Raw genomic sequence first — 10294 nt, 5'->3', positions numbered from 1 at the left:
GTAGTAACGCAGACCCTGAAGCATACTCACATCCTGTTATCCGTATACTGCTACGGTGCAAATACAATACAAGGCTACAAGCTGTACGGACCAACTATCAGCTAATATCCACTGCTTCCAAAATCTCAAAATGCATCAGCAGACTACGAGGTCTGCCATCAAAATACTTCTTTTCAGATGTCAATAGCCTCCCTTCGCACCTTTGAGCCTCATCTCGAAGTAACAGCAGCATTATGTCTTTCTCCTTCAGGATCCATGAGCGGTTCGGATCAGACCTCTGCCTCGGAGTGCCATGGACAAAACGGAGGTTCTTACTAGTACGTGAAACATAATTGGCCATCTCCTTGAACACTGCATGGTCAGTAATGTATGCTCCAGCACAATTGAGGCCAACATCCACATAATGGAATTCAAAAATACTTGATAAAACATTTTTCTCGAATACGCATCATTATATTAAGAGAGGAGAAAGGCAAAAATAGCCAAGTACAAAGACCTTAAACCACAACCCAACATAGCGACCTTACATGATGACCAAACATGACCAACGACCTTACACAAAGACCTTAAACCACAACCCAACACAACGACCTTACATGATGACCAAACATGACCAACGACCTTACACAATGACCAAACACAACAACTTTGAACGACCTTACATGAGCAAAAAGCAAAACCACACGACCAAAAGAACTCCCAGGCAAGAAACTCGACACGATCGAGATTGACCGAGACAGACCGCACACCCTCCGAGATAGGATCTGGGATCCTATCGGAAGTGGCCTTGCTACCACGACCCTTGACAACCAAGTGGGCGTTCCGATGACATAGATGCTTCAAGGATCATTGGATCCCACCCATCCGCCACATGATCCCCGATCACTGAATTCATCTCCTGATCGTTGATGGCTTCAAGGTGAGACCACGGATCATTTGCGCTCTTGACCAGTGGCACCGAGGAGGTCACAGGTGCTAGAGCCTCCTCAAAGTGGGCGACAACTCGACGCACTTGCGCCGACGACAACGAAGGACAGGAGCCAGCAATGATGGCAACCAAAGCCCGTGAGAGAGCATCCTCGCGCTCCTCCATCTCCTTGGAGCGTTGGAAGATAATTTCCACCTCTAGCAATCGAGCATGAGCCTCATGGATGGATGGAGAAGGTGCAGCATTCAACAGGACTGAAGATGGAGAGGAAACTGGCGACAATGATGACTGCAGCCCGGTTGTCGAGGGTGGCTCTAGGCAGGACACCTGCTGGCACGACTGGCCACTCAACCGAGCTCTCGCTTGCGGGCATTCAAGAGACCGAGCATCCTTACAATGGCAAGCCATGTGACCTTCACGCTTACAACGGAAGCAGCATGATGCATCCTTGTAGTTCGCAACAAAGTGGTCGACGAAGAAAGAGTTGAAGCACCGATCAATCAAGTCGGCAGGCACCGAGCGTGCACCATGACGATGAGAGTTCGGTGACGACGGAGAGACCTGATGGTGGAGTGGTGGCAGAGAGACGTGACAACGGAGACGACCGTGGGCGGCTGAAGCTGACTAGCTACTGCAACGACCACCATGAGAGCGACAAGAATCCACCACTATTGACAGAACCCGCTAAACGAAGTCCTGCGATGAGGCCACATGCTTTCCCTTGACCGCATCGAGGAAAGAGGTTGGCGAGGCAGCGCTCACCGGAGACCCAAAGCTTGCAGATGAAGAAAAAAACATCCTCTGTCACCAGCTCCATGTAGTTGGTACGGTAAGGCCCAGCTTCAGAGCTGAGCAAAGACAAGCCGAGGCTACCACACCCGGCCTGGCAGTCGACAGCGATGTGGGTGAAGGAAGGCGACAGTGGAAGAGAGCGCACAGACGGCGGTGACGGGGGGAGGGGGATCCACGCGTATGCGCAGTTGGTAGCGACCTCCGTCAGCACTCCCGTGGGGGCCATGCCAGGATCGAGGCCACCGCACCTGGCGCGGCAGTCAACATCGATGAGGACAGAGGAGGACGACCGTGGAAGAAGGCGCATGGACGGCGACGACCTGAGGGTGAGATCCGCGACGACAATGACACACGGAGAGGAAGGCCCGACTTCAGATCCAAGCGGCGATAAGGAATAGGAGGGTGCGACCTCGTTGGGCACCGCCGTGAACGATGGTGAACAAGGGGGCACGGATAACGACAACCGAAGGGTGAGATCCACGGCGGAGGACGTGGGGTCGGTAGTGACCAGCGGAAAGGAAGATGTGGGGGCGGTGGGTGGTGAGGAAGGAGAGGGGAGAGCTGTGGGAAGAAGATCAGGTGGCGAGGAGGCAGCCAGAGTGAAGATCTCCGGCAACAGCAACGACGAGGGAAACCCTAGTCGGGTCGCCCACCGAGACCGCGCGACCATCCAACTTCTTCCCACTTGATAAAACATCACCAGTTGAAGTAGGAACTGGGAGATTATGGGTCAGATCATATGGATTTGGTCGTGAAACATCAACTGAGTTTTTCATTGATTTCGATGCCCAACAAGAAAGTTCTGTCACAAGCTGGTTGACAACAACTCCACCCTTACTGAATCCCAGGATGATAGTCCTAGGAGGACAGTAGGATGTCAATGATGCTGCGGGATGCTGATTGACAGCTGAGTCCTTTGATGAGCATCCCGAGATCTTATTTTGTATCAGCTAATCACATAAGATGTGGGAAAAGGATTAAAGAGGAGACATGGAAAAGCACGGGGTTTAATATTAACTCTACCACGACTGCAGGAAATTTAGAGAATGAAAACTCAAATAGGATTACTTCAAAAAGAAAATGCAACTCGGATTACTTCAGAAAATATATACAAATAGGATATTTCAGTTTAGGTCAGCAACATAAAAATTAAAACCCCTATATAAGACACACAATATTTCAACAAAATAAGAGCATGAAAGAAGATTGAAACGATGGCATCTTGCAAATGTTCCAGTATGTAAATAAAAATGTAGATCAAGAAATAACTTTGGAGCTAAAGAAGGCTAACATAGCGCATGCATTGCAGTAATATTACACCACTCTGCAGGTTTTGTCCACTACAGATGGAAATGATTAATTTTATCAAGCGATAGTCTATCAAAGAAAGTGCACTGGAGCAGTAAGTCATCAATACGTGAGCACTATTTGGGCAAGAAACATCAGAGGAGCGTCTGTGTCATCAAACAATGAATCGGGTGGGTAAGACATTAATCAACATTCCTAGAACAAAGACGGAACCCTTAATTTGTCTAGTTATTCAACCATTATTGAACTAAAACAGTGCCTCCTTATCCCAATAGGAAATTCAAGAAATATTCAACATGAATTACTTCAACAATGTTATGAGCAGCTTAAAGCTACACCTTGAATTTGCCAAATTAGTTACTAAAAACTGACAAAACATACATTTGTACCTCAACTCCTGTATTAGGTAATCTAACCACAGCATTCAGTACAAGCAGTTGACAAAAATGCGTCTTGATTGCATCAGTAATAGGAGCTTTTCGAGGGGAAAATGGCAGCAGTACTAGGAACTCCGAAGTATCGATCCACTAAGCTTTACAACTACAAAGCAGAGGCTTTGCGCCAAAAATCGTATTGATAGAACGGTTGCAACTTTTCCGGGATTCAACAGCACTTACCTCACCAATGCCATGCTCAAAGATGCTGGCTATGCCAGCCGCGGCCGGGAAGCCAGTGGATTCATTCATACCCCTTGTGGAGTTGGGGTCGCCAGCGGAGTCCACGGACGGGACAAGCTGTTGGTAGACCACAAATGGCCCAGCGAAGCAAGCCGCATCGACCACCCATGCATTGGTCTCCCCTGAGAGCTTCCCAGCGAGGACCCTAGCGAGGTGGGCGGCGCCCGAGAGCTGCTTGATCACCGGATCGCCGGTGCCGCGGACGCGGTCTCCCGTGAAGAGGATCGCGTTGGCGCGTGGAACCTGCTGCCAGCAAATTGAGTTTAGGCTCTGGAGCCGAGACGCCTGTGGATTCGACCTCAGCTCGCCCCGCCAAACCGTCGGCGCGACAAATCCTGGGCTAAGGATTCGGCCGCCGCGGATTTGGCCGCGCGTGGGCGCAAATTAACACTGGCGCGGGCGCCGAACCAAGCAGCGGCCCTCGCGAGCATTGGCGCGCCAATTTTGGCAGGGCGGGCGTCGGCTATGAACCAAACGAGCCCGAGCGTTTTGGCGGGCCAGAGGATGAGCCTTACGGCGAGCGTTTTTGGCAGGGCGCGGGTGCCTGAAGAGGAAAGGGAAAAAGAAGAAGGGGCAGGGGTTTGGGTTTCGCCTTACAGCGAGCGTTTTGGCGGGCGAGAGGATGAGCGACGCGGCGACGCGTAAGAGGGGGCCGCCTCGGGAGAGAGGTGCGTCGACGACGCCCGTCCACCGGTCCATGGCGGCGGCGAGGTCGCCGGAGTTCGAGGGAGAAGGCCGGTGGTGGAAGGAAAAGACCTTGTTGCCCATGTGCTCGCTTCTACCGTCTTCCTCTTGTGCTCTTACTGGGCCTTGTTTTTTTCTTTCTTTTTTCTGTGAGCAGTCTGGGCCGTTATTTCTTTTAGGGGAGTCTAGGCCTTGATGCTTGATGGTCACGAGGTAGGGTGCAAATTAATTAATTTATCACCGATGTTTTTTAGTTTAATTAATAATACTATTTTTTATATTAAGTAGTTTTTTAAAAACTAGTATTATTAATTAAACTAAGAAGGATCCGTTAAGAAAAATATTATTATTATTTAAATTTAAAAGTGTCGGTGAATGCTTTTAAATTATTTAATTTGCACCGGTACTACGAGGAATGTGCGCGCCAGTTCTGGGTTTAAAACTTTCTGGCCCATTTATCTTTAGAATTTTGGCCCAGAACTCTTTCATGGAAGGATTGAACGTAGATGGGCTGCTGCACATTTCGTGGCGAAAGCTTTGGGCCAATTTTGACTCTTTCTAACTGGCCTGGATGTCTAAAGCCCACATGGGCGCCTTGTACCGTCTTGGGTCCATTAAGTCCAAATTTATTTCAGTTTTGTGTCCATTCCGGAGCTTGTTTTGGACGTGAAATTTTACAGCAAAACATCAAACCTCATTTCGTTTTTAGTGACTCATGTACCAAGGGATTGTAACCGAGTTGTGCATGCTCTTACAGCGCTTGGGTGCATTTGTCACACTGAGGATGATTCTATACTGGGCACCCTTCGGTCATGTATTCTAAACTTGGTTGCCCGCGGAATCGCGGCCTCTGGTAAATGGAACAATTTGTTCCTCTATAAAAATTACAGCAAAACATCATTGTTCACACATAAGGCCTCTGGTTATTTTTGCAGTGAAGTTTCTGGTACTCAGGATCTCGGTGGAGAAGGGTTCCCAGGTGATACGGGAGATGAAGTTGAGGCGGATTCTGCAAGTTTTGGAGATGATCAGTTTCGTTTTAGATGAGATGAACGATGTATTACATTCCCAGAAACGAGGGGCATATGTGTGAGCAATGATGTAGTCCGAGACTCCGTTTTATTCCTGTAATAAAACGAGGTGAAACCAGTTACTCTAACAAAAATGAGCTGAAGCCAGTGGAAGAGCGCCTTTGTTGTAATCTAAGCTCGGTCATGCATCACCACGAGAACTGGGCCTCTCCGCCGATGGATTTAGCAACGGCAGAGACAAAGAAAAGCCTTCTTCGTCAACGATTCACCTTTTCCTGCTCGAGATAGCTTATCAACACATCGATGGACATCGTTGTCGCTGCGATCGCCGTTGGCTCAAAGAACTGGAACGAGCCTCCAACAAAACTGACGGCGACCACTGGAGCCAATTTTCCCATTCCCTGCCAGGTCAGTGCACAGTGGTCTGTGTCGCGAGGAAACTGCCCCGAAGGAGGGAATTGCTGCAACTTACAGCTTCGTTTACCCCTCCTGCGTCTCCTGCATAAGCTTTGGCCCCACGCATCCCCATGACCACGACCGCGTTCTTTATCTTCTAAATTCTGAATGGTCAGCAGAACACGTGAGGATTTGCGAAAAAGTCTTGCTCCTCTTTTTCTTTTTTCTCAGGTCGAAAATGACACCCCTTCTTCTTCCCGGATTTTCTTTTGTCGTCTCTTTGCAATTTGATGGTTGGACTTGGCACGGCAGGTTCATTGCACCCAGAGAAGGCGCACCTTTCATCTGCTCCAAAAGACATGCGCTCTCTGGCTGCCAGGGTGAGTCTGAAACCATTCTGAGATCACGTCTGCACCACAACAAAATTAGCACTAGTGATGAACTGGATTCGAGGGTATGAAAGGACCTTGCAGGATGGGCGCGCGGCTGCGCGAGAGATCTCCAATAGGCGGTTCTGCCGCACCGTGGTGGAGCTTCAACTCCAAGATCTTCTTCATGTAAAAGAGAAAATTTCAGTGAACCATAGCTTCTTTTTTGTCAAGAATAGCATAGAGCCACACATCAAAATTTTGCTGGAAGGAATTAATATCAGTGAGAAAGTTACTTGTGGATTTTCCATGGTACATTTTCCCGCAAATTACTGAACTCCTCCAGCACGTGGGGAGCAGTAGAGAAACTTGCTGGGAAGAGGAAATCACCCCGAGGTTTCTCTTGTCAGTTGTGTGTTGTCACATGTCCTAGCAACGCAACAGCATAATGCCGGTTTGTTTTTCCTTCATCTTCCACCTTGGAGCCTTGACACCGGATGTCATGACGATGCACCCAAGTCCCTCTATCCCCTTTCCTGCATCCAGTCTCTCGAAATTCAGAAAGTGCTGTGTGTATAAATTTACTGTTCTGTCACGACTCATGAATCAAACCAAGGTAGAAAACAATGCCCTCTGTCCATTTTTACGCGACGTTTTTATATTTTATGATCTTCAAGATGCGACTTTGACCATTACTTTTATAATTTGACATCAAGATATAATGTAATAAAATTATAATACTATGAAAGCATTTCTAATGACAAATCTAATGATACAAGTTTCATAAAATAATTCTATATAGATTAAAATATATAAGTGATCAAACTTCATAAAGATTGACGGCACGAATTTTAGAACGTCAATTAAAAACAACAGAAGCAATAACATTTTCATAGCTAAGGTCATGATTACTAAAGGCATGAACAATACTAAATGTTTATGGCTAGGTGCTTAAAGAAAGAGAGTGTTAAGCACCTATAAAAAATTATAATTTTCAATACAAATAAAGACTATATATGTTTAAATATGGTTAGTTATTTTATTAACATTATTATAAGCATTGGTGTTTAAGTAAGCACTTTGCCCTCCACATAAGTGTCAATGCAGTTGGGAAAAAAAATCCTCTATAAACATCTCCTCTGAGCACCAGTGAAATGCACCACGTGCCAGGAGGAGCTCGAGCACTCCACTATTAACACGAGTTAAATACGCATATGACGTTTCATCTGTTCTGTGGTTGCAAATAAATAAAAAACTCGACATGTTGGACAAGGTATACAATACTAGTATTTGATTGTTGGCAGACGAGCTAATTTTGATTTCTTTTTTGGGTGAGGATATGGTCTAGGAGCAATGTTACACACGGTGCATGACCTTTTAGGTCTTCGTTATCACCCAAATTCGTCCTCTTTGCTTATTTGCTGACCCGCACGCAAGCGTGCATGATTACGGTACTGCTAGCGCTCAAAACATCCTGAGTGCGCAATTCTTTTTTCTCAAATTCTTCTTAGCGAATTACTTTTCATTTTAGAAGCAACCCTTTTCTTTTGTTTATTAGGTGCACGACTAGCGGGGGCATGTACAATGCAAGATATTTAGTCATGTGTGATTAAAGAGAGAGAATATTGCCACACCATTAAACACTTGTATGAAAACTATTCTCTCCGATGCAAACGGATGGATTAAAGAGATTCAACTATCTTGTTAGCACACCTTAAACATCTAAAGCAAACTAAAACATCCCTTCCTGTCTACAAGCACCCATCCCATCTGTTGTGACGAAAAAAAACCTGATTTTTTTTTTATATAAGCACCATCTCTAAGCACCACATTATACATGCCCTGCCCTAAACAGAGAAGCATGATGCACTATATTTAGCATTAAACTTTAATTACATTAGGATTCAGCTTGTACAATGTTATGAGAATTTAATGCTTCTGATTTGCTATACAACACTCAGAAAGGGAACTTTTGTGAATCGATGAATTTTCTGACAATTGGATTAATTTGAAAAGAAAAATTAACCGGGTGGCCTTGCCAAATTAAGGCTTGAATTTATCGGTTAGAGCTAAGTTCACCGGAGCCCCAAAATCTTGGATGGGGAAGGGAGCAATAGCAGTGGCGGTGATGCCATGCTGCTAAGGAGAAAAGATCGATGGGTGGTGGGGCCGACATATCTGACAAGTTTTGAAGGGGTGAAGAAATAAATGGTTGCGGGGTAAAGGTGTAGTGGCATAGGAGGCAACTAGCAACTAGACGGAGGGGGTGACAGCGGTTGGTCTAAAGAGTGAGACAGCTAGGGTCAGGTTACGTGACTATTGGACAACGAGAGATGCAGAGATAGATCTAGATCCAATGGTGTAATGAATTTCAATTGATAGCTGTTGAATCCTTCAAAACTACAGGTCGTGTGTTAGACTATCCCCGTTTAGACAGTTTTTTTTTTAAAAAAAAAGTCAGAAGCTATCTAAACGGCTAGCTTCCGATCCCGGTTTCTGTGACTTTTGGTTGGCTGAGGAAATGGCTATAGCTGAAATGAACTAAAAGCTGAGAAGCAGGTTCTGACTAGCTTTTTTGGCTTTTGGGTGTGCTGAGAAGCTAAAAATTTATTATAAAAACCAAGAATCAAAATTCAATAGCCATAACCACTTTCTCAGCTAGCCAGAAGCTCCAAAGCCACAACTTATCCAAACATGCCCTATGCCTTTTTGCAGCCTCCTTTCCGACATCCGAACTATCATATACCCTAGAGATCATCCTTTAAATCTTTATCTTTTAATTAACCATAGGAAGGCTTTTTTGGAGAAAAAGTTGGATGGAAAGCTACTAAGGCCATTCTTAATACTGGTTTTTTAGATATTAGATATCTACCTAAATAAAAAATGATGTGATAAGTAATCTAAAGATGAGAAAGAATGAACTTATTTTTTATAGAAGAAACTAAGTCTTTGAGTAATCCTAAATGAGTGTAAGATAATAAATTGTTTTAGGAGTCCTTAAGAAATTAACAGCATATATATGTATTGAAAGTTTGTTTCTTAATATCAATTTCTTACTCTATTTCTCTTTTAGAAATCACATAAGAAATAATATATTAGGAGTGGCCTAAATGACCTAAAAGAAAGAGAAGGCTGACTCTGACTTTTAAACCATTATCTTTGTATCGTATCTGGTTGATAGTAGAACGTACGCACAATGGCACCATCAACATAACGAAGTCAAGCATATCTTTAATGATCTCAAACTAAAGCATTTAAAAGCAAAGAGCTAGGCTATATCAAGTTGAAAGTTCTAAAACTCAGGTTTTAAGCTCATATCCGAAGTTTGATTGAATTCAATGTTTTTGAGTTTCTAAATTAAGGGGTTGTTTGGTTTTGGCCCACGTCTAGCCTGCCAAACGCTAGATGAGCTAATTATTTGGTGGAAAAATCGGTGGTCGGTGATTTCGCCCAGCTTAGCACGGAAATTTACTAGCGTGAGCGTGGACGAGCCAACCATTGGCTTGAATCCAAATGACTGCGTGGGAGCAGGATCAACACCAAGTTTTCAACAGGGCGAGCAACGGCTCCCATCCTAACATACCCTAAAAGTTCAAAAACCCCATGTTGGTAGTACTCAAGATTTTGACATTGAATTTCAAATAATGAGTTCAAAATTCTCAAGATTTTTAGATCATAGCTCAAAATCTTATCTTCAATGTTTCCTACATTTCAACAGTAAACTTCAAAAAAATTCCAAGTTCGAAGTTTTTTCGATTGGAATAGAGTGAGGGGAAGAGTGAAAGAACAGGAAAATCCTCGTGGCTTAGACACCGTGGATTAGCAACCCTATGTATAAATGTATAATACCCTTAAGTAGTTAAGTTATACTATAAAGTAACATAAAAGCGGTTCTTCGAAATGTATTCTTTCTTTTCATAAAATACAGTCACAATGATTGTATCACCACGGCCAAATTGAAAGCGATTGAAACACGTGACGCAATTGAAGGAAAGTTCAAAGAAACTAGAAGCACAAAGACAAACGGCAAATGCGCTCCCTTCCTATCCGGTGTCCAGTCTCCACTATATATATATAATCCCGACCGAGCCCAACCTGTGAAACAGATTC

The 10294-nt window shown here is 44.7% G+C and overlaps 1 protein-coding gene across 1 annotated transcript; it reads right to left on the bottom strand.

The window, feature by feature from the left end:
• Nucleotides 1-4512, bottom strand: LOC133919442 (uncharacterized). The gene is made up of 4 exons (XM_062363828.1): nt 4303-4512; nt 3646-3948; nt 2396-2670; nt 1-419 (listed from the first exon to the last, which is right to left on the bottom strand). The coding sequence occupies exons 1-4, from the start codon at nt 4471-4473 to the stop codon at nt 98-100; spliced, it is 1071 nt and encodes a 356-aa protein (XP_062219812.1). The 5' UTR covers nt 4474-4512; the 3' UTR covers nt 1-97.
• Between the last annotated feature and the right edge of the window lie 5782 nt (nt 4513-10294).

This window comes from Phragmites australis, chromosome 5, assembly GCF_958298935.1.
Source record: "Phragmites australis chromosome 5, lpPhrAust1.1, whole genome shotgun sequence".
Classification (NCBI taxonomy): Eukaryota; Viridiplantae; Streptophyta; class Magnoliopsida; order Poales; family Poaceae; genus Phragmites; species Phragmites australis.
This window is presented reverse-complemented; position numbering and strand designations above follow the sequence as displayed.